The sequence below is a fragment of the Urocitellus parryii genome, chromosome 12 (genome assembly GCF_045843805.1).
Source record: "Urocitellus parryii isolate mUroPar1 chromosome 12, mUroPar1.hap1, whole genome shotgun sequence".
Lineage (NCBI taxonomy): Eukaryota > Metazoa > Chordata > Mammalia > Rodentia > Sciuridae > Urocitellus > Urocitellus parryii.
Window position 1 is genome coordinate 87,357,381 of NC_135542.1, and position 26,092 is coordinate 87,383,472.

The 26,092-nt window shown below is 32.6% G+C and overlaps 1 protein-coding gene across 1 annotated transcript in view; it reads left to right on the forward strand.

Moving 5' to 3' along the window:
- Aplf (aprataxin and PNKP like factor) overlaps positions 1-26,092 on the forward strand; it is a 107,761-nt gene that overhangs the window by 55,739 nt on the left and 25,930 nt on the right. Inside the window, exon 8 of the mRNA XM_026387229.2 lies at positions 9,051-9,176. Coding sequence (XP_026243014.2) covers positions 9,051-9,176 — 126 coding nt within the window. The remainder of the gene's footprint in view (positions 1-9,050; positions 9,177-26,092) is intronic.

Here is a 26,092-nt window from a genome sequence, read left to right on the forward strand (position 1 = left end):
ACTGGGCTTGGCAGCACACGCTGTAATCCCAGAAGCTCGGGAGGCTAAGGCAGGAGGATCATGAGTTCAAAACTAGCCTCAGCAAGTTAGTGAAGTCCTAAGTAACTCAAATGGCTTGGGGATGTGGCTCAGTGGTTAAGTGCCTCTGAGTTCAATTCCCAGTACCAAAAAAAAAAAAAAATGTAAAAATTAAGGCAAGATATTACTGAAGATATCGAAGTTATTATGGTTTGAATATCTCCTAGAATTTTTGTGTTAGAAAATTAGTCCCCAGTGTGGCAGTGTTAGGAGGTGAGGCATAGGGGGAGGTATTTGGATCATGGGAATAAAACTGTCATGAATAGATTAATGTCTTTATTATGTGAATGAATTTTTGCTCTCATGGCATTGCAAGAGTGAGTTGTTATAAAACAGTGGTTTATTACATACTCACTTGTTTTTCCCTACCATGTTATGATGCAGAATGAAGTCCTTATGAGATGCAGCCCCTCAATCTAGAACTTCTTAGCCTCCAGAACAATGAGCTATATAAACTTTTCTTTATAAATTACCCAGTCTTAAGTAGTCTGGTATAATAACAGAAAATTAAAATAGAGAAGTCATTCATATTGATAAAATAATCTTTAATATGAAAATACTAAATTGTTATGCACCTAATACTGCAACTTGAAAACATACAGAGCAGAAGTTAAAAGGAGAAATACATTTACAATTATAATAGATTTTATTATTTTTGTCAGCCATAAGTCAATCAAATAAAATCATTAGTAAGACTATAGATTTGTACAAAACAGTGGATAAGCTTGCTTTAGGTATTTACTATACTTCACTGAAAAACTGATAAAAGTACTTTTGGAACACTTCCCAAAGTAAACCATCTCTTAGGACATTAAAAAAAATTTTTAAAGGTTTAAAATTGAACAAAAATAAGGGTATTTCTGAGTACAGTGTAACTAAGCTAAAAAATCAACAAAGTAGAATGAGAAAATCCCCTAGTATTTGGAAATTAAGAAATTTGCTTCTAAACGAAAAACCACATGATGTTAGAAAATATATTAACTAAATTATACTACAGCTGTGACTTATGAAAACTTTTATAATGTACTTAAATCTGGATTAGAGGAAAATTGATTGTCTTAGATGCATATATGAGAAAATAAGAAAGACCATCAGTGAACTGAACTTTCACCTTAGAAAAGGAATAACAAATTTAAAGAAAGTAGAAAGAAGAAAATAATAAAGGTAGAGAAGAAAATGATGAAAAAAATAAAGATATAAAATAGAGAAGCCAAAGGTTTCTTTTTTGAAATAACTAATAGCATTATTAACTCTCAGAATGACTGAAAAAGAGGAGACAAGTAGGGAGTAGGAGGAAGTGGGGATAGTGCAGAAGTGGAGGCCAAATTACTAATACTGTGAAGGAAATAGGGGCTTCACTGAAAATCTTATAGACATTGAAAAAATAATGAGTGAATATTACAAACAACTTTATGCCAATTTAAAATTTGAAAGAAATGAACAAATTCTTGTGAGGGGGACTCTTAGCCAAATGAATACAAGTAAAAATATGAAATCAACATAGTCCTATATCTATTGAAAATTAAATCCATAATTATATACTTTGATAAGGAAAGGTATGACCCCAGAGTACATTACTGGTGAATTACATTAATCATTTAAAGAAATGGTAATTATTATATAATATTTTCAGAGAATATATAGAAAGAAATCTCCCAATTCAATTTTTTGAAGCTATCATAAACTTGATAGCAAAATCCAATGAGAATATAGAGTAAAAATCTTAAACAAAATAACAGCAAATTGATTCTTGCTGTGTATTAAAAGAATACTCTGTCACTACAAAGAGTTATTTCAAATTCAGACTTGTGCAAAGTTGATTTGATATTTAAGAATCAACTAATGTAATTCATCATATTAATAGGTTGTATTTGTTTGCTAAGACTGTCATAACAGAATACCACAGACTTAGTGGTTTAAGCAATAGAAATTTATATTTCATTTCGTTCTGGAGGCTTGAAGGCCTCAGTCAAGCTGTTGGCAAATTTGTTTATTCCTGAAATCTCCAAAATTTGGTTTACCCTGAGATCTCTCTCCTTGGCTTGAAGATGGCTGCTTTCTCAGTGTGTCCTCACGTGGCTTTTTATCTGTATTAGTGCTTTCCAGGTGTCTCCTGCTTATTTTATAAAGAGTACCAGTTATATTGGATTCGGGCTTCATCCTTTTGACCTTATTTAACTATTTCTTTAAAGGCCCTATCTCCAAATATAGTCATATTAGGGATTAAGGCTTTGATATATGAATTTTTTGTTTTGGTACCAGGGATTGAACTCAGGAGCACTCAACCACTGAGCCACATCTCCACTCCTATTTTGTATTTTATTTAAAGACAGAATCTCACTGAGTTGCTTAGCACCTCACTGTTCCTGAGGCTGGCTTTGACTAATGATGCTCCTGCTTCAGCCTCCTGAGCTGCTGGGATTAACAGGCATGTGCCACCGTGCCTGGCTTTGATATATGAATTTTGAAGAGACGTAATTTAGTCTTTAGCACAGGTTAAAGGAGAAAAATCGTAGTGATCATCTCAATACAGAAAAATCATTTCATAAAATTTGTCATCTCATTTGTGAAAAAATTTTTAGCAACATAGGAATAAAAGATATTTTCAGTTTAATAAGGAACATCATACTTTTGGGTGAAATATAAAAGTCTTTTTTCATGATGGTGAAAACTAAACAAGTATGCCTGTCATCACTACTCTTATTCAACATTATAATAGAAATCATAGCCAGTACAATAAGGCATGAAAAAGAAATAGACAATATGATTGGAAAGGAAGCAATCAACCTATAATTATTTACAGATGACATGACCATGTAACTTGAAAATTCAGAATAAACTTCATATTCTTTGTATTAATAAATGAATTTAGCATAATCATTAGATTAATAATTCAAAAATAAATATATTTCTGTATCCCAGCAACAACTGTTAGGACTTTTAAAACTAGAAGATTTGTGACAGTATTAAAACCTTAACTAGCCAGGACTAAATTTAACAGAGGATGCAAAATATATGTGGTGATTATATTAAGAAATTAAATAAGGACTGTATTATGCACATATAAGAAGAATCAATATTATGAAGATATACATTTTATCAAAATTTATAAGTTAAAGGCATTCATCAAAGTCTTAGTAAAGTGTGCGTGCGTGTGTGTGTGTGTTTGTGTGTGTATAAACATATGTGTGCACAGGGTGTGTAAGTTGACAAACTGATTTTATAGTGGAATAGCAAAGGACCTAGAATACTGAATAAAATCCTCAAGCGCAAACATGAGTGACTAAATGCTACCAAATAATGAGTCTTATTATAAAACTGTAATATTGGTATAAGTTTAGATAAATAGTACAAAAGAATGCTGGGTCTCAAACCAAACCTATATGGCTAACTTTATGATAAAAGTGCAATTGCCAGTCCATGCATTAAGCATGAACTTTTGATCAGTGGTGTTTGGCAATTGGCTATCCATGAAAAATAATAGTCTTAATTTTTCCCCATACCTATCAATCCCCAAAAAAATTTCAGGTGGATTTAATTTTTTTTTAAATGTAAAATATATAACAATAAAGTTAGCAGAAGATAACATAGTGGAATACATTCATGGTATGGGCAAAGTTTCCTTAGCTTGATTAAAATATGATCATAATCAGGTAATTCAGGTGACCAATGGGATTATGTTAAAATTACCATTTTCACTAAATCAGAATATAATATTAAAAGAGTGAACAGGCAAGCCACTAAGAAGTTATGTGTATATCAAGGGACTTATGTAAAAAATAATTAACTAGCAAGCAATAAGAAAATGATTGCACATACCTGTGATCTCAGAGTCTTGAGAGGCTGAGGCAGGAGATTACAAGCTTGAGGCCAGCGTCAGCACTAAATAACAAGGTCCTAAGCAACTTGGCAAGACCCCATCTCAAAATAAAAAATAAAAAGAAATTGGGATGTAGCTCAGTAGTAAGGTCCTCTTGGGTTCAATCCTCACCCAGTACCACCCTGCTCAAAAAAAGAAAATGATTATCAGTTCAGGGGAAAAAAAAAAAGGAGCAGAAGGTACTTTGCAAAAAAGGATATCTAAATGGCCAATAAGCATATAAGAGGATTTTAAAGCTCATTAGTCATTGGGGGAACATATATTAAAACATAATAGTGCAGGTCAGTATTGTTGAACTTTTTAGAAGACCAGACAGTAAATATTTTCAACTTCTCCATCCATATGGTTTCTGTTGCAACTACTCATGTCTGTTGTTGTAGTGCACAAGCAAGCAACTGTAATAGCAAAGACAGTGCTGATGTCACTACTACCCAAAGTCATCTGTAGATTTAATGCAATCCCTATCAAAATCCCAGTCATATTTTTTTCACAAATAGAAAAATGAATCCTAATATTTGTATAGACTCTCAAGAGATTGTGAATAGTCAAAAGAGTCTTGGGGGAAAAAATTGGAGTTCTCACACTGCTCTTAGAAAAAAATGGAGAAAGTTCATATCATTGGATTTGACAAGATTTCCTGGATATGACACTAAAGCACAGATGATAAAACTAGAAGTAGATAAATAAGACTACATCAAAAACTTAAACTTCTATGCATCAAAAGATATAATCAACAAGATAAAAAGACAATGTGGAATGCTTGAAAATGATGAGATTGAAGCAGTAATAAAAAGCCTTCCAACAAAGAAAAGCCCAGGTCTATGTGGATTTGCAGCTGAATTCTGCCACACCTTTAAAGAATTATTGCCAATGCTCCTCAGATTATTTCATGAAAGAGAAAGGAAAGAAATGCTTAAAAACTCATCTTATAAAGCCTATATCAATCATCCTATAAAGTCAGTATCACCCTTATACTAAAACCCCACTGAGACACTTCACAGAAAGAAAACTATAGACCATATCCTTGGTGAACATGGACGCAAAAATTCTTAATAAAATATATTAAACAAATGTAACCAAGAGATGAAAGCCTTCTGCAAGGAAAATTGAAATGATATAAATTGAATGATGAAAAAAGAAATAAAAAAAGACACTAGAATTAATATTGTTAGCATGGTCATACTACCAGAAGTAATCTACAAATTCAGTGCAGTCCTCATCAAAATACCAGTGATAGTCTCAGAACTAGAAAAAAACAGTTATAAAATTCATATGGAACAATGAAAGACCTAGAATAGCCAAAGCAATTCTGAGCAAGAAAGAGTAACTGGAGGCATTACAATATCTGACTTCAAATTATACTACAGACCATAGTAACAAAACAGCTTGATACTAGCATAAAAATAAGATCCATGGAACAGAATAGAAGATACAGAGACTGACCTACACAACAAAAGTCATCTGGTTCTTGACAACGTTACCAAAAACTTAAATAGGAGAGAATACAACCACTTTAACAAAATATAGCCTTTTTAATAACCTCCTTAACAAACCAGTTCATATGTAAGATTGAAACTAGATTCTTACCTCTTACCCTATACAAAAGGCAATGTAAAATGGATCATGACATAGGAATAATATCAGAAACTGCAACTGCTAAAACAGGTGAAACACTTCCAACTATAGATATAGGCTACAACTTCCTCAATAGGACTCCTGTAGCTCTGGAAATAATACCAAGAATCAGTAAGTGGGATGACATCGAGCTAGAAAGCTTCTGCATAGCAACAGAAACATCAGCATGAAGAGAGAATCTACAGAATGGAAGAAAATGTTTGCCAGATACTCTTCAAACAGAAGATTCACATCTGGTATATATAAAGAATTACCTCCCCCATAAAACAAAAACAAAAAGACCTCATTTGATAAATTGGCAAATGAACTAAACAGACACTTCTCAAAAGAAGTCATATAAATGACCAATAATTGTATGAAAAATTTTCAACATCTCAAGCCAGCAGAGAAATGCAAGTCAAAACTATACTGAGATTCTCTCTCCAGTCAGAAAAGTAGTTATCAAGAACACAAGTAACAATAAATACTGGTGAGGATGTAGAGAAAAAGTAACCTTTTATACACTGTTTGTGGGAATGTATGGAATCAATAGGTATGATTTGAAAAATCTAAAATGGAACTCCCACAATGGTCCAGATATACCATGCCTTGGTATTTATCTAAAACAATTAAAGACAACACGCTTTAGAGATACATGCATTTACATGTTTATAGCAGCACAATTTACAGTAGCCAAATTATGGAACCAGCTTAGGTGTCCATCAGCAGATGAATGGATAAATAAAATGTAATATGTATCCACACTGTAGTTTTATTCAGACATAAAAAAGAGTGAAATTATGTGATTTGCAGGAAAATGGATAGAAGTAGAGAGCATTATGTTAAGCAAAACAAGCCAGACTCGGAAAGATAAGTGCTGTATGTTTTCTCTCATATATGGAAACTAGCAAGAAAAAATGGGAAAAAAAGAAAAAGGAAAAGGAAAAAGGAACTCGTGAAAATAAAAGGAGGGAGATCTTTAGGGTAGAGGAAGAAAGTCAGGGGACGGGAGGAAGAGCAGGGGAAGTTACTAGAGTGGAATTAGTCAAATTATGTTATATGCATGAATTAATATGCTACATTCTGTATAATTAATATACACCATCAAGAAAAGGAAAATATATGCTTACAAGTAGAAAAGGTTAACATCCAGAATGCATAATGAACTCATATAACTTGAAACAAAAAATAACCCAATTAAAAAATGAGGAAAGGTCTTGAGTGAACATCACTTAACACCTATTAGGGCAGCCACTATCAAAAACAACAAAGGAGAAAATAATAAATGTAGGTAAGGATGTGGAGAATTTGGAACCCTTGTATACCATTGGTGTGATTATTAAAGGGTGCAACCACTATGGAAAACAACTGAATTTCCTCAAAAAAATTAAAAATAGAAATATCATATGACAGAGCATTCTGCTTCTTGGTATATATTCCAAACAATTGAAAACAGGATCTCAAAGAATTGTCTGCACACCTGTATTGATAGCATTCATAATGGCCAAGAGGTGGAAGGAGCACAAATGTCTGTGAGTGGATGAACAGGTAAACAAAATGTGGTGTCTACACACATTAGAGTATTCAGCCTTAAAATGGAGGGAAATTCTGACATATGCTCCAGATGGATGAACTTTCAGAATATTATGCTAAGTGAAATAAATCAGTCACAAAAAGACACATACTGTATGATTCAACTGATATGAAATATCTAGAATAGTCACACTCATAAAAATAAATTAGAATGGTGGTTACTGAGGTCTGGGGTCAGGGCAAATGGGGAGCTGTTTTTTAATGGATATAAATTTTTAGTTTTGCAAGATGAAAACTTGGGGTGATTGACTGCACATAATGTGGATATAATGAAGTGTATACTTAGAATGGTTAAGATGGTAAATTTCATACTTTTTTTAGTAAAAAATTTAAAAGGCAGCAGGCCATATTTGGTCTGCTTCCCATAGTTTGTCAATTTATGCTATAAATTATGCATTCAGACAAAAAACAAAACAAAAAACTGAGAACAAATGTTGGTGAGGTTGTTGAAAACCTAGAACTCTAATAACTATTGGTGGAAGTGAAAATTCATACAATCATTTTAGAAACTTGGCATTTATCAAATTTATCAAATCTGATAAATTTATCAAATCTGAGCAAAAATATACACTATCATTGCTCCTAACTGTATGTTCAGGAAAATGCATTCTGTCTGCACCGAAAGGCTTATTTCAGAATACTTATTGCAGTCTTTTTTATAGATTAAATTAACCCGAAAGTTCATCAAGAGTAAAATGGATAAACTAACCGCTTTATAAATGGAATAATACTTAGTAGTGAAAATGCCTTCTAATTTTAATAATATGTTTTAATCATACAAATATTAAAAAGTTAGGCTATGTATTTCTTATTATGTGCATACTGTGTATTTCCATTTAAGTTCAAAATCAAATTACATTGGTCTATTGCTTTATAATATCACTATTCAAAGTATGATCCAGAAACCCATGGAAGTCCCCCAGAACACCTTTGGGAAATATGTTAAAGCTGTTTTAATAGTAGTACCAAAACTTTTTTTGTGTGTATTCTTTTTCACTGCCCTTCTCACAAGTATACCATAGACTTTGTCAGAGGCCATATAATGTGTTTTATTGTTAATGATTAAATGCGGAAAAGAACAGGAGAAGCCAGATGCCTTATTTTAAGACAGATGTTACATTTCTACAAAATTTTTTTCCTTAAGAATTATTTGTAAAAATGGGAGTTCATAACTCACTTGAATCAAATGTATGAAAGATGATATGTCATGAGCTTTGTAATGTTTTGAACAACCAATAAAATAAAAAAAGAGAATTATTTGTGTTAAGATGTGTTATTTGTGATAATTTGTAGAGGGTTTATTACTGTTATTTTAAAATAAATGTATTTTCTCATTTTTATTTCAAATAGGGTAAATAACTCACATAAACATGAGCTCTCTCAAATTTTAATAAATTTATTAAAGAGATCTGAGTTAGAAAAATGCTTTTAGAAGACAAGATAGTTAACCTTTGTGTAGTAAAATTGGTTTAATGATTGAAAGGGGACTTTGTAGAATGTTGGTAATATTCTGTTTTTTTAGCAGAAGGTACATAGATGTGTTCACTTTGTTAAGTCTTTAAATGCTATATATGCTTATGATATTTGTATACTTATTAATACATATGTATGCAATATGTTTGCAAATTGTCCTTTGATATTCATGATTTTTCACATGATCCCAGAAATTTATGTGTTTCTATGAGAGTTTTGAACTGACTACATGTCATCAATTTTATGTCATCAACATAAAATTGATGTCATCTATGTTTATGCCATTGGTTATCAAGTTGGTTCCTGTTCTGGAATAATGAGAGGTTTATTGCTTGATTTCCCGCTATATCCACTAAAAAATCTTCAATATCCTATTAATTTTTTTCTGATAGTATATTTATTACCCTCATAGGAAGAATCCTGTCCATTTTCAACACTTCAGCCACCCTGGTGATAGTGATTATGGAGGTGTACAAATCATAGATCAAGATGAAACTGATGACCGGCCTGAATGCCCCTATGGAGCATCTTGTTATAGGTATGTAAATTGAAATGCTTGGCTCTGTTTCCTCACTCTGTAAACTCTCTTATTTATTCAAGACAAACTGAGCATGAGTAGCCTCTCAAACCTTCAACTTTTAGTTTTTGAACTTCTATACATTATAGATTTTCATTTTGTTAATAGATAGGATTAGAATTATGTTTCTTTTTAGATTATTCTAAATAGTTATTAAAACCTTATACATACCTGAAAAATTCATTCATTTCTAACTTACTAAAATGCAAATCAGATACTTTAAAATCTCTCTTTGTACCTCCTACTTCACTCCTGTTTTCTGGAGTTGAATCCAGGGTGTCGTGTGCTAAGCATGTAGCAAGCGTTCTACCGCTGAGCTATACCCTTCAGGCCCTTTCCCTGCTTTCTTAACTTCTACCACTCCACTGTCCTTGCCAACACATAAAACTTAATTGGAAAAGAAGAGTAAGAGTACCTATCTTCTGTGCTTCTATAGCATCTTGGATCATACAGAGTAGAACTCATTTCTTAGATTATGCTTCTTTTTTTAAAAAAAAAAAAAAGATTGATGTGATTTTTTATACCTTTATTATTGTATTTATTTATTTAGTTAGTTATTCATTTTATGTGGGGCTGATGATTGAACCCAGTGCTTTGCACATGCTAGGCGAGTGCTCTACTGCTGAGCCCCAGCCCCAGTCCCTGGATTGTGCTTCTTTCCCAGAATGTCTCCCAAGTATCTTGAGAGCAGAGACCCTTATGCTTGGTATCTTGCAACTTTGTTCAATGAATGAGGGAACTTGAATTGAACCAAACTTCTACAGAAAGAAGTAGTGATTCCAATACAAGAGACCTTTAATGCCAGACAGCCATCTTTTATAGATAAATTTGAATATAGATTATTGAATTACTGGACACCCAGAAGTTGTTCCAATTTCGGTGATTGTGCTTTTCAGTAAGATGTCAAAACAGGCTTCTGAGTCTGGAAAGAATAACCAAAGGTTTATACTTTATCATATGAAAAATAAGTTCTCCCTTCCAGCAAAAACAAAGGCAAAGAGTAAGGGGATCTTATGATCAACCTTGCCAAGAAAGTTAAAATTTAGGAGAGATGAACAAATTCCTAGAAGAACAAAACTTAAGAAGCAGACATAAGAAAAAACATAAGAAAAAAAGGAAATTGAAATAATCCTATTGCATTAAAGAAACAATACGTAATTAAAATCCTTCCAAAGAACTGATATATCCATGTAGCTTTAAAGGCAAATTCTACCAAATATTTAAAGAAGAAAGTCAAGTTTTTACATAAACTATTCCAAAACAAGACAAAAGAGTATATTCCCCAGCTCATCTTAAGAGTTGCTACCAAAACCCAGTAAGAATAGTAAAAGAAGGACACATTACTTTTGAATGTAGCTCTAAGTATTCTAAAAAAATTGAGTCAAGCATTAAATCAAAAGGAAAATTTAATACAACCAAATGGGATTTGTCTTAGGAATAAATGTTTCATTTCACATTTAAAAATAATGTAATTTGCCATTGTCATTAAAATAAGTAGAAAAGTTATATGGTGATCCCAGTAATTATGTGATTTAAAAAAAATTCTGAAAAAATTCAGCATTCACTGGTGATCAAAATTCACTACAAAATAGGGACAAAAGGGAACATCTTTAATATAAAGAATATCTACAAAAAATTATAGCAAATATCATACTTAAAATTAAAATATTAAAAATTTCTTTTCTGAAATAAAAAATGTGACAAAAATGCCTATTTTTATTACTTTAATTCATCATTGTCCTGGAAATTCAAAGCAGTGTAGTAAGACAGGAAAATAAAAGTAGGTAAGAATTAGAAAGGAAGAAATAACACTGATATTCACAGATGGTATTATTGTAGACATAGGAAATACAAAATTGCCTACTGATGAGTTATAAATATTAATAATGGTTTAGGAAGGCTTTTGGATACAGAGAGCAATATTCAAGATCAATGTTATTTCTATTTACCAATGCCAACCAGTTAGAAAATTAAAAAAAATTTAAAGGTAAAATTTATGTGAACATCAAAAAATATTAAGTTCTTAGGAATAAATATAATACAAAGTTGAAAACCTCTTTGGAGAAAACTATAACACTTCAATGAGAAAAAATTTTCAGAAATACTCAAGCAATTATAAAGATGAAAGTGTTTGTGATTCAAAGATTCAGTATTGTTAAGATGAAAGTTTTCCTCAAATTGATTTCTATGCAGAGTCATTCAATATCACAGTGCTCTTTGTGTAAAAATGTATAATGTGATTCTAAAACTTTTACAGTTGTGTACAGGAATGAAAAATAGCCATGACAATCTTAAATAATGAAGAACAGTGGCAGGACTTGTTATACCTTATGGTGATTAAAACAGTGCAATGTGGGCACAAAGATGAAGTAATAAGACTGGAACAAAGAGAAAAAAAGCAATGGAACTTTAAGTATTGAGGGAATTGTTTCATGATATAGTTAATATATTTGCATTTTTTGTTCCAAATGGTTTTTTACAGCTCATGTCATAATTTATGACCCTACATTGATATGACTTTTCATTTTTAAAGAAATTTTTGTAATAGAGAATTTTTTATATGCACATAAATATAGAGAATGTAGAATAAATTCCAATGAATCTATCACACATTTTCAATAAGTGACGAACTGAAACTGGCAATTATTATTTCACCTCCCCTTACACATTACTTGCTAACTCCTGCCCTTATATTATTTTGAAGCAAATCTCTTGAGCTCATGTTTTTATTCCATTTTATCCATAGGTATCTTTGCATATATCTCTAAAAACATATAACACCATTATTAAGTAAATCTTTAAAATCATTTAATATCCTATCTAATATCTAAATTCCTTTATTAACATTTTAATATTTTAAAACTTTGTTTCTTTGAATCAGTGTCCAGTTAAGGTCCATATATGATAACAGTGACCATGTAATTGAATAGGTTCAATTTTTTTCCCTTGTAATCTATTTTTAAAGAAAGCTAGTCATTTTTCTTAGGAGTATCTCCTAGTTTAGATTTTAATTATTATATTAAAAGGATAACATTATGTTACCCCTGTATTTACTAATAACTTGTAGTTAGAGCTGGAGGTTTAACTAGATATCTGTTCTAAAACATGAAAATTGCTTGGCCCAATGACTATGTCTCTCTCAGTCTCCAAAATGATTTTATCTTAAAGACCACATTGTCTGATATTTACAAGTGCTTTGGGATTCCTCTAAAATCTAATTATTATTATTGATTTATGATTTAATTCTATGTCATTATATTATGTACTCTTTTGAATTTAAGTCTTTAGAAATTTATTAAGATTCATTTAGGCCTATCATATATCCTATCTTTGTTGAATATACCATGGGCATTTAAATGTATATTCTGCAATTACTGAAAGTAAGATTCCATAAATGTCAGTTTGGTCAAATGGTTATAGTTTTCTTCAGATTCTTTATATTCTTGCTGATTTCTTTTTGCGGGGGTGCGGGGTGCGCAGATATTTTGATAGTTACTAAGAGAGGAATGTTAAAATTTGTCCTTATTGGAAAAGCCATAAAAATGGAAAATTAACTCAGAGCTGTTTCTCTCGGCTACAAATTGACTTTTCAGTTTCTACCTGTTTTGGTAGCCAAACACTGTCTTCTAATTATTATCTTTTACATAATTTTAAAAGATAATTATTATCTTTTACATAGAGTGTAATTGTTACCTATGAGAGTGTTGGTCTGATAGGGCCTTCCCTTTCATAACTGGAAATGGATCTCCTGTTTTGTCTGTTTTGCACAGCTTTTATTGGTTATTTTTTTGTGATAACTTTTTTCATTCTGTTACTTTCAGTCTGTGTCCTTAATATTTAAAGCACATCTCTTATAAATAGTATGTAGTTGGCTCATTGGTTTTTATTTTTAATTCAGTCTGATAGTCTTTTTTAGATGGAGTATTTAGTCCAATTACATTTAATATAATTACTGTTTTTTAATTCAATTATTTATTCTAATTTGTTATACATGATGGCAGAATGCAGTTCATTTCATATTACACATATAAAGCACAATTTTTCAAGTCACTGATTGTACACAAAGTATTTTCACACCACTCATGTCTTTATACATGTACTTAGGGTAATGATGTCTAACTCATTCCACCATCATTCCTACCCCTTTGCCCTCTCCCTTCCCCTCCCTCCCACTCCCTCTCCTTTATCCTAACTAAAGTTCCTCCTTTCCTCCCATGTTTCCCCCATTGCCATTTTGAGTCAGCATCCTCATATCAAAGAAAACACTTGGCCTTTGGTTTTTTGGGATTGGCTTACTTCACTTAGCATTATATTCTCCAACTCCATCCATTTACCTGCAAATGCCATGATTTTATTCTCTTTTAATGCTGAGTAATGTTCCATTGTGCATATATACACCGAAGTTTCCCTATTCATTCATCTACTGAAAGGCATCTGGGTTGGTTCCACAATTTAGCTATTGTGAATTGTGCTGCTATAAACATTGATGTGGCTGTGTCCCTGGAGTATGCTGTTTTTAAGTCCTTTGGGTATAAGCCAAGGAGTGGAATAGCTGGGTCAAATGTTGGTTCCATTCTCAGGTTTCCAAGGAATCTCCATACTGCCTTTCATAGTTATTGCACCAATTTTCAGTCCCACCAGCAATGTAAAAGTGTGCCTTTTCCCCCACATCCTCGTTAACACTTATTATTGTTTGTATTCTTGATAGCTGCCATTCTGACTGGAGTGAGATGAAATCTTAGAGTAGTTTTGATCTGCATTTGCTAGAGATGCTGAACATTTTTTATATGCTTGTTGATTGATTGCAATTACTGATATTTTTGAGTATATTTTTTCTTTTTTGCTATTTGTTGCCTGTTTGTCCCACATATTCTGTGTTCCTTTATTCTTCTTTGCCTAACTGCTTTTGAGTTAACTATGTTTTTAATATTTTTTAGTTGTAGATGGACACAATATCTTTATTTATTTCTTTATGTATTTATTTATTTATTTTTATGTAGTGCTGAGAATTTACCACTGAGCTACTGACCTAGCCCTTGAGTTATCCATTTTTATTCCAGTTTTTTTTCCACTGTTGACTTTTTAGTTTTTTTTCTTTTTTAGCATTTACATAAGATTTCAATAGATGTCCATGATTTATTACATTCTATCTTACTACTGATATTTTAACCATTTTCCAGAGTGTGATAATCTTTTGTCACTTTAATTCATTTATTTACTCTTCTGCTTTTTTTCATTATTGTCATCATATATTTTTATATCTATACATTAACTCAAAAGACTGTTTTTTTAATTAATTTATTTATTTAGTAAGTAAGTAAGTACCAGGGATTGAACACAGTGGAGCTTAACTACTGAGCCACATCCCCAGCCCATTTCTTATTTTTTTCAAATTTTGAGACATGGTCTTGCTAAGTTGCTCAGGACCTCACTAAGTTGCTGAGGCTGGCTTTAAACTTGAATCCTCCTGCCACAGCCTCCTGAGCTGCTGGGATTACAGGTGTGTGCCACCACTCCTGGCTTTTTAATATTTTCAGCTGCAGATGGACACAATAACTTTGTTTATTTTTTTATGTGGTGCTGCAGATTGAACCCAGTGCCTCATGTGTGCTAGGCAAGTGCTCTAGCCCTAAGCCACAACCCTAGCCCTCTGCTATTATTTTAATATCAACATTCTTTTATATTTAGTTACATATTTATCCTTTTGTATTCCCCTATTTCTCCTTGGTTCTTTCATCTGTAATTATTTTCTTTTAATCTTAAGAACTTCTTTGTTATTTCTTAGAGTAGCAATCTGAAATTTTTCTTATTTTGGTTCTTTTTAAAGGCTCTTTCATTTGGGTATATAGAATATTAGCTTTTCAAAAAATTTTTTATTACTTTGAAGATATCATTCCATTGATTCTTGCATCCATAGGTGTAGTTGAAAGTTATTTGTCTCTCATTGTTGCTCCTTTGAAATTAATGTGGCTTTCTTTTTGGTCACTTTTAAGCCTTGTATGTTTGTTTTTTTGTTTCCAAAAACCTAATTAGTATGTGCCTCCCATATATTTCTCCTTGTATTCTTCCTATTTGGAGTTCCCTTACTTTTTTTCCACATTAATGTTTTCATTAGTTTCGGAAGATTTCATAGCTGTTATAGATATTGCTTCTGCCGCATATAATAATTTTGTCTTTTTCACAATCCAGTTAAACACACATTAAACCTTTTTATGAAGTCTCACATAGCATTTCTGCATTGCTTTGTTCTTTCCATTATTTTCTTAATCTGAAAAAGATTTGCTTCAGATTTGATATTTACTACTTTACTGGTCTTAGAGTTTACTAATGCTGTCTTCTCAATTTTGTCTATTCTGCTTTTGAACCCATTCAAAGAATTATTTTTGGGAGGGGTGGATACTGAGTGATCAGGGGCGCTTGATCACTCAGCCACACCCCCAGTCTTATTTTGTATTTTATTTAGAGACAGGGTCTCACTGAGTTGCTTAGCACCTCACTTTTGCTCAGGCTGGGTTTAAACTTGGGATCCTCCTGCCTCAGCCTCCTTAGTCCCTGCGATTATAGGCATGTGCCACTGCCCTGGCCAAAGAATTCTTAAGATAATGCATTTTCCAGTTCTATGATATAAATCTGATTCTTTTTTATAGGTTCTTATTTTGGTGAAATTATTCAGGTGTTCATTCATTTTCCTCATTTTTTAAATCTTTACCATATTTAGTCTTAATTTTAAAATGCTCATTTGCTAATTAGCATTTGTGGATCTGCTGCTTTTGCAGTTTTTTTCCTCTTGATTATTTATTCTATAATTTTACCTTTTCTTATCCAGTATTTTTTTTTTTTTTTTTGGTACTGTGAATTGAACCTAGGGGCACTTAACCACTGAGCCATATCTCTAGTCCTTTTTATTTTGTTTGTTTCTTGTTTTGGGGGTGCTGTGGTGGGGATTTAACCTAGGGGCAATTTACCATTGAGTTACACCCTCAGTCCTTTTTATTTTGTATTTTGAGACAGGGTTTCACAAAGTTGCTTAGGGCCTCATGAAGTTGCTGGCTTTGAACTTGTAATCCTCCTGCCTCAGCCTCCTGAGTTGCTGGAATTACAGGCATATGCCATCACATCAGCTCATATGTAGTATTTTTAAATTATAATTCTAACATTGTATATAAAAATAGCTGTAGGAATTCTAGATGTTATTAGATATTAGTGAAGCTACTTTTTGTACTTGGCAAATCCTAATCATCTCTTTCCAATCAGAGATTTAGATAAAAATAGCCAGGTTAAAGTTTTAGTGAAATTCAGTCTCTCTTTGGTTTGTCCTTATCCTTTTAGTACAGCTTTTCTAGATTTTTGTTTGAGAGGCAGGGCTCTTTCTTCTTAGCCCCAAAGCTTCCCTTTGTAGATTTTGATCTCCCATCACCTGTCACTTACACTTCCTAAATTCTGGCACAATTATTGGAGGGGACAATAGTTATATGTTTGTTACAGGTACCTACCCTTATTACAAGTCCCTATAGGGGGACTTGTCTCTGAAATGCTGCTTAAGTGGGAGATTTTACACTGCCTTTTTGAAATTTTAGACCTAGACCTTCTGCTTCTTATATCTCCCAGGAACTCAGCAAATTTTGCTCTAGGGAAAAAACAATTTGTGTTTGGAACTCCTTCAGTTTACAAACTGTTATGACAACCTCATGAGCTTATGGTAACTTCTATTAGTTTCTCATTCTTCAAATAGAGTTCCTATACTTGGCTCAAAATTTCATCCTTTACCACATCAAGAACTGGCAACTGGCTTTAGGGAAGAAACAAGCGGTGATTATCAGCTCACATAGGGAGAGTTTTTCATCTCTAAATGAACTTTTAAAATATCTTTTAGATATTCTAAAATTCTCATTGCTCTCAGAATCCTGTTATATAAGTAATTTTAACCATCTTTCAGGTTTATTTTAGTTGTAAAAATAAGGGTATTGGTTCACTGTGGTGTCCTATATCCTTTCCAGAAGCAAAATCTAAATGTGTTCATCTCTCTTTCTCTCTACCTTTCTACCCCTCTTCCTCCTATTCTTAACACATAACTTTGTCTTCTTGTTGTTTTGAGACAGGGTCTCGCCAAGTTACTAAGAATCTTGCCAAGTTGTTGAGACTAGCCTCAAACTTAAAATTGTCCTGCCTCAGCCTTCTAAGTTACTGGGATTATAGGTGTGTGCCACTATGCCCTGCCAAATATGCCTATTCTTTAGGAGAAAAAAAAATTAAAGCACAAAGAGTACTTAGAATACCGATGTTGAAAATGCTGTCTCTAGGTCATCGATCTCTTTAAAAAGATCAGGAAATGGTTAAGAGAAATTACTCCAATACTAGTAGCCTACTTGTGCTAATAAAAATGTTCATATCTATATCTAAGTATATTTATCTAGAGATATGGTGCTTTTTTTCATCTATTGATCTCCTTTGCATGCTGATTCTAGTTGTAGATAAAAACTTGAGGGTTTTTTTTTCTCTTGTTAATTTTTATTATAGTTCAGAGAGACCTTTAGAGAGTGTGAGATATGATAGCTTACTCTGCCTGAAGTTTTAAAAATAAGGAAATGAAAACTAAGAAAGATAAACTTGCCCAAAACCCAAAGCTTGTGAGATCAAAACCAAATCTTTCTCCTCCAGTCCAGAATTTTTCCATGATCTTGCGTGACTCCATGATTATTAGTCATGAATGGTAGTGTCTTTTTAACCAAATGACAAACTATTTCATAAAAAAAACAACATTAACAAAAGAAAACCCCCACTTAAGGCAATTTGAAGAAATCATGACTTTTCCAGGTCAAAAAATAATAGAAAAAAAATATATATAGTTACATACCTTCTCTTTATCACATTATCATTATTATTTAGGCAAAAAATATCTAATAGACTTATTTTATATCATTGCTAAACTAAACCAATGCCATATTATGATCAATTTACTATTCACCAATCTTTTGTGTATTTTATTAGCCATATACTATTTAGTGCTAGAAAATAAACCTACTGTATCAAAGTGATACAATGCTCTAAGTTAGTTTGCACATTTTCACGTAAGTGCACACCAGCTTTTTCCTACAACCACAAAAGAAAAATAATACAGTTTCACAAATTATAAAATAAGCAGCAGCCGCAACAACAAATTATTATGTTTAGAAAAGTAGAAAAACATATTCCAAAAGTAGAGTTGTGATAAACCTATTTTACATGGTCCATGGTGGATGACACATTTGAAAGGGAACTGAAATCATTTTGTGTGGTGTGTTTGTTTATTCCATTTTAACTTTATTTTTTGCTTCCTAATTTTATGAGTCAATTGCTGAAAAGTGTGCAAGTCAGTTTCTCATTTTGATATATACGTGTATTAGATATGATATTCCACGTTAAATAATCTAGTCTTTTTACTGCATGTCAATTAACTAAATTTATATGATATTTTATCATATTTCCAACTATTATAATTTTAAGGGCCAGTGTTTTGTCACTGTAGAGCAAATATGTAAACACAAAACAGTACACGCATGGGTATATTCCATTTTTTAGCTATTCCATTTCATGAGAACAACAGAGAAAAATAAATATGGATCGGATATGTAAATTCATATTTTAGTAAAAATATAGATTTCCATAGTTTGGTTTTTAGAAAAGAATATGTAATATTATCTTTTACTTTATTTTATACTACAAGTATTATTAACATTTTCTCTGACTTATGATATTTTTGAAATCTTACAAAATTATATTCCACTTGAAAATATCAGTTGGAAACACTAGAGAGGTGTTGTCATTTTAAGTATCTTGTTCATTTAACTAATTTATTTTTGCACTGTACTCTGCTATTTGGCAGAAAACTTAGTTTATTGGATTTGATTACTTTAAGGCACTTGTCTGAATTAGAACATTAGATACATAATGTCCAGCATAATCCAGTGATCACTGTCTCTGCCTGTGACTCATTCACTTCCTTTGGTGAGTAATAGGATTTTATGCAGATTGTTATTCCTATTCTTACTTGCTAAATTAAGACCTAAACTTAGCATACATACATGCAAAAATGAGTGAAATCCATGTTACACCAACTTAGTTTAAGAATGTGAAGTTAAACTGTGTAGCAGTTGCCTAAGATTAACAAATCTTAGGCTGACATGTATTTTGCAAATGAAAATGTTGGTGTCTTGATTTTTTTCAGAAGCTAGTGCCCTCCTTTTGTTAAAATTTTAATGTTCTTTAAGAGGGATGTCTAAGAGAGGTATGTCAATCATCAACTCTAAGTGCTCTTAGGTAATACTGAATCTTCAACATAGCCTGTATAGTGTGAAAGAACACAGTGTTTTGCTACAAACATAGTTCATTTATTCAAAACATATATTTAATAGAAAGAAAATTGACTTTTTTTTGTTATTTGATGATCCAGTTTCATAACTATGATACAAAGAGTTCTTTATTTTTTATTTTTAGGTGGACACAATATTTTATTTTTATTTGGTACTGAGGATCAAACTCAATGCCTGCATGTGTGCTAGGCAAGCACTCTACCACTGAGCCACAACACCATATACAAAGTTTTATATTATTTTCTTTTTAATTTTTGGAAAGTGTTCCAAGTTGATGCAGTATTGCCTTAATTGATCATATACAGATATATTTATCTCAAATTACAAGATAATATTTTTAGAAGCCTAATAAAAAGAATATGTGTATTTAATATAAATCTAGGTCATATTATTAAAGCAAAAATAACTAGATCTTTGTAAGGAGACTCTAGTCGTCAGGTAGTTGAGAATACCCAGAATTAATCTGTATGAAGCTGCCATGGTTTGGGTACGGCCCTAGGATTCAGTATTGGAAATTTACCAGTCAAAATCATATATTAATGGTATTTGCAAGCGGGCTTTAGGAAGTAATTAGGACTTTGATAAGGTCATTAGGGTGAAGCCTCCATGGTACCTGAAGTGACCTTATAAGAAGAGGAGGAGAGATTCCAACCTGTCTATTCTTAGATTTCCTAGCCTCCAGAACCATGAAATAAATAAACCTCTATTCTTTTCAAGAAACCTACTCTGTGATATTCAGTTATAGCAGCATAAAATGGACTAAGAGGTCATCACATTATTTATAGATAAGAATAATCAATGTTAGTAGGACCTTATTCCACCTTATAGATTTTACTTATAGAAGAAATAACCTCTTGTATCATTTTCATGCATGCAGTTCTTTAGTCATGTGTAAGAATATGATCCTCAAAGTATTTAGGCTAACTATTAATCACTTGGTATACAGTTTTACAAAAGACTTGGCTGTCATTTTTTTTTAAACTTCACTTAGAAATCACAGTAACAACATAAATTGTGTTCATGTAGCCTTGATAAGACACACTGGAATGTCTTATGTGTTTTGTTTTGTTTTTCTCATTTATTTAAATATGCATTCATTTTCATAAAAATAAATTTATTTTTCTTTGTTATATTTAGTGTTACATATATATGAGAATTTTCAGTTCTTTTGTAACACATGGTAAATTGTAGTGATTTTCAGTTAACAAATTGAATGCTTTCTATTATTTCATCCTACTTTACTCTTTTAATATTTAACAACAGACTATATTTGTTAATTATTTTCTTCAAAATTTTAAAACCTAGATATTAGATAATATGGAATTTGTGTTTTTGCTTCAGGTTTTAAAATAAGTGTTGAATTTTAAAGATCAAGATAAATTATTTTTTTGGATAAAATAAAAATATAGTGTGACTGTTAAATATTGAGCATAAAGGTGTGCTAGTCACTATTCTAGTACATGATGTAAAACCATTCTTTACATTCATTTTAAAATAATAGTATTGCTGGGCGTGATGGTGCATTTCTGTAATCTCATCTACTTAGCAAGACCCTAAACAACTTAGTAAGACCCTGTCTCAAAAGAAAAAGGGCTGGGTCTGGGGATGTAGCTCAGTGGTTAAGCACCTCTGGGTTCATTCCTGATACCAAAAAAAATCATTGTAAGTTATCAATGTTTGGAAAGTAAATGAAAATAAAAATTAGTATTCTGTTATACCATTATGTAGTTAAACTTTAGGTAGCTCTATGATGGAGAAAGAATGAGTTTTTAATCAGCTGACTTAGGTTCTAGTATTGGCTATGCTAATTTTCCAGCATAACTTTGCATAAGTCATTTGATATACATGGGTTTCAATTCCTCATTAAAACATGAAAAACGCAGATTGGATTGCTTATACTCTGGAGTCCTCTCAATATATTTATATTCATGAAGACACTAAGTTATATTCCTGGCTTCTCAAATTTAGCCTTCTTTGCTGTCTCCTCTACTTCCTTATTCATAGATATCACAGAGCTCAGTTTTTAGATTTCTTGCCCTTTCCAGGGGAAAGTTTTGGGATTTCTCAGTTTTTAGATTTCTTCCCCTTTCCATTCTATTCTTACTTCCGAGGTGAGTTAATTCATCAATTTAATGACTCTAGATTGATATGTTTAAATGCTTTCATCTGGTTGCATCTGAAATAGAACTGTTAATTTTTATTGTGAAACTCTTTTTAAAGTGTTTCTCATCTCTGTAGATGAATCCACCATTTACATGATGTTCAGGCCTACAACTAAAAGGCACTCTTGATTTTTCTCTTTCTTTCATATCATGCATTCAATACAGCCCTATAAAATACACTGGGCTCTGATCACTTCTTATTTCCTCAACCACTACCACCTCACATAACAACTGTTTTACCTGAAAGACTGAGTAGCTTCCTAAATGATATCCTTATTTTTTCTCTTGCCCTTCTATAGTTCATTTTCCCCATAGCAACTAGAGTAATTATTTACATGTAAGTGCTATCATATTCTTTTTTCACTCAAAACCTTCCAATGGTTTCACATAATGAACTCTTTATAAGTTCTTCACTGACTTCATTTCCTCCTTACTCATTTCCCTTGAGCCATAGGAATTTCTGGGTGCTTTTCCAAATACCCTACCTTGTTTCCACTAAAGGGCCTTATCTAATATGAACACATTTACTGTTTCCTTTTGCTGGAGTTTTCTTCCTTCAGATATGCATTTGATTTACCTCTTTGGAAAAGCCTTCTCTGATTTCTCTACCTAAAAACCTATCCCACATCTCCATGCTTATTTAATCTCTGTACCCTTTGCTTTATTTTTCTTAATAGCAATCACTTCCTGAAATTATAAATATGTATTTAGCTATCTTATGCCCTAGCACATAAACCCAATGAAATTAGAGATTGCTTGTTCACTATTGACTGTGCCTCTGCAACCTACAACAGTACTTGGCACATAGTAGGTATTTAATGAATTTTTTGACATAATAAATGAAATGGATAGTTGTAGAGTCTCTGTTATTCTTACGTAAACATTGTTTATAAGACATCATCAAGAAATATTAGAAAGGGTCAAATTTTCCATTTTTCTTATAGTTATAAAGATTTATAAGTGTCATAGTGGAAAAATTTATACAACACTGTGTTCTTATGTTTTAAATATATTTTTACCTAAACTTTTTGTTGTTGATGCACCTATGTTTTGAAAACCTGAATAATGTTTTAGGAAGTACATATTTTAAAATAAAATAACTTTATGTTTAAAACTCAAAAGATTATTGTTAATAATTAACATCAATAAAAATTATTTTGGAACATGCTGGATTACAGAAAATGACATTTGTGAAAGAATCTCTTGTTTTTTATCAATGAATTTTGATTAATTCCTTTTATTATTAAGAAAAAGATCTGGGTGGAGTTTGTCATTGCCCTCAAAAGTTATTTTGAAGTTTATATATCCAAAAAGAACTTCATTTACCACCTAGCCATGACCCAGAAATATATGAAAAAGACATTTTGTCTTATTTTGAAACCAACCGATTTTTTTAAATGGAATATACATAATTTTTTTTTTTATTGGTCGTTCATAACATTACATAGTTCTTAATACATTATATTACACGGTTTGATTCAAGTGGATTATGAACTCCCGCTTTTACCCCGTATACAAATTGCTGTATCACATCAGTTACCCTTCCATTGATTGACATATTGCCTTTCTAGTGTCTGATGTATTCTGCTGTCTGTCCTATTGTCTACTATCCCCCCTCCCCTCCCCTCCCCTCCCCTCCCCTTTTCTCTCTCTACCCCTTCTACTGTAAATCATGTCTTCCATTTGTATTCTCTTGACTTACCCCTCCTTACCTCTTATATGACATTTTGTATAACCCTGAGGATCGCCTTCCATTTCCATGCAATTTCCCTTCTCACTCCCTTTCCCTCCCACCTCTCATCCCTGTTTACTGTAAATATTCTTCTCAAGCTCTTCGTCCCTACCCTGTCCTTGTTTACACCCCTTATATCAAAGGAGTCATTTGGTATTTGTTTTTTAAAGATTGACTAGCTTCACTTAGCATAATCTGCTCTAATGCCATCCATTTCCCTCCAAATTCTATGATTTTGTCATTTTTTAATGCAGAGTAATACTCCATAGTGTATAAATGCCACATTTTTTTTATCCATTCATCTATTGAAGGGCATCTATGCTGGTTCCACAGTCTTGCTATCGTGAATTGAGCTGCTATGAACATCGATGTAGCAGTGTCCCTGTAGCATGCTCTTGTTAGGGCTTTAGGGAATAGACCGAGAAGGGGAATAGCTGGGTCAAATGGTGGTTCCATTCCCAGCTTTCCAAGAAATCTCCATACTGCTTTCCAAATTGGCTGCACCAATTTGCAGTCCCACCAGCAATGAACAAGAGTGCCCTTTTCCCCGCATCCTCTCCAGCACTTATTGTTGTTTGACTTCCTAATGGCTGCCAGTCTTACTGGAGTGAGATGGTATCTTAGGGTAGTTTTGATTTGCATTTCTCTGACTGCTAGCGATGGTGAGCATTTTTTCATGTACTTGTTGATTGATTGTATGTCCTCCTCTGAGAAGTGTCTGTTCAGGTCCTTGGCCCATTTATTGATTGGGTTATTTGTTATCTTATTGTCTAATTTTTTGAGTTCTTTGTATATTCTGGTTATTAGGGCTCTATCTGAAGTGTGTGGAGTAAAGATTTGTTCCCAGGATGTAGGCTCCCTATTTATCTCTCTTATTGTTTCTTCTGCTGAGAAAAAACTTTTTAGTTTGAGTAAGTCCCATTTGTTGATTCTATTTGTTAACTCTAGCGCTATGGGTGTCCTATTGAGGAATTTGGAGCCCGATCCCACAGCGTGTAGATCATAACCAACTTTTTCTTCTATCAGATGCCGTGTCTCTGATTTAATATCAAGCTCCTTGATCCATTTTGAGTTAACTTTTGTGCATGGCGAGAGATAGGGATTCAGATTCATTTTGGTGCAAATGGATTTCCAGTTTTCCCAGCACCATTTGTTGAAGATGCTATCCTTCCTCCATTGCATGCTTTTAGCCCCTTTATCAAAAATAAGATAGTTGTAGTTTTGTGGATTGGTTACTGTGTCCTCTATTCTGTACCATTGGTCCACCCGCCTGTTTTGGTACCAGTACCATGCTGTTTTTGTTACTATTGCTCTGTAGTATAGTTTGAAGTCTGGTATCGCTATACCGCCTGATTCACACTTCCTGCTTAGTATTGTTTTTGCTATTCTGGGTCTTTTATTATTCCATATGAATTTCATGATTCTTTTATCTATTTCTACAAGATATGCTGTTGGGATTTTGATTGGCATTGCATTGAACTTATAGAGAACTTTTGGTAATATCGCCATTTTGATGATGTTAGTTCTGCCTATCCATGAGCAGGGTATGTTTTTCCATCTTCTAAGGTCTTCTTCTATGTCTTTCTTTAGGGTTCTGTAATTTTCATTGTATAAATCTTTCACCTCTTTTGTTAGGTTGATTCCCAAGTATTTTATTTTTTGGGGGGATATTGTGAATGGAGTAGTTGTCCTCATTTCTGTTTCAGAGGATTTGTCGCTGATATACAGGAATGCCTTTGATTTATGCGTGTTGATCTTATATCCTGCCACTTTGCTGAATTCATTTATTAGCTCTAATAGCTTCTTTGTAGACCCTTTTGGGTCTGCTAGGTATAGAATCATATCATCTGCAAATAGTGATAATTTAAGTTCTTCTTTTCCTATTTTTATGCCTTTAATTTCTTTTGACTGTCTAATTGCTCTGGCCAGTGTTTCGAGGACTATGTTGAACAGAAGTGGTGAGAGAGGGCATCCCTGTCTTGTACCAGATCTTAGAGGGAATGCCTTCAATTTTTCTCCATTCAGAATGATGCTGGCCTGTGGCTTATCATAGATTGCTTTTACAATGTTGAGGTATGATCCTGTTATCCCTAATTTTTCTAGCGTTTTGAACATAAAGGGATGCTGTACTTTGTTGAATGCTTTTTCTGCATCTATTGAGATGATCATATGGTTCTTATTTTTAAGTCTATTGATGTGGTGAATAACATTTATTGATTTCCGTATATTAAACCAGCCTTGCATCCCAGGGATGAATCCTACTTGATCATGATGTATAATTTTTTTGATATGTATTTGAATCCGATTCGCCAGAATTTTATTGAGGATTTTTGCGTCAAGGTTCATTAGAGATATCGGTCTGTAGTTTTCCTTCTTTGATGTGTCTTTGTCTGGGTTCGGAATCAGGGTGATGTTGGCCTCGTAGAATGAATTTGGAAGTTCTCCCTCTTTTTCTATTTCCTGAAATAGCTTGAAAAGTATTGGTGTTAGTTCCTCTTTAAAGGTTTTGTAAAACTCTGCTGTATACCCATCCGGTCCTGGGCTTTTCTTAGTTGGTAGTCTTTTGATGGTTTCTTCTATTTCCTCTATTGTTATTGGTCTGTTTAGGTTGTCTATATCCTCCTGGCTCAATCT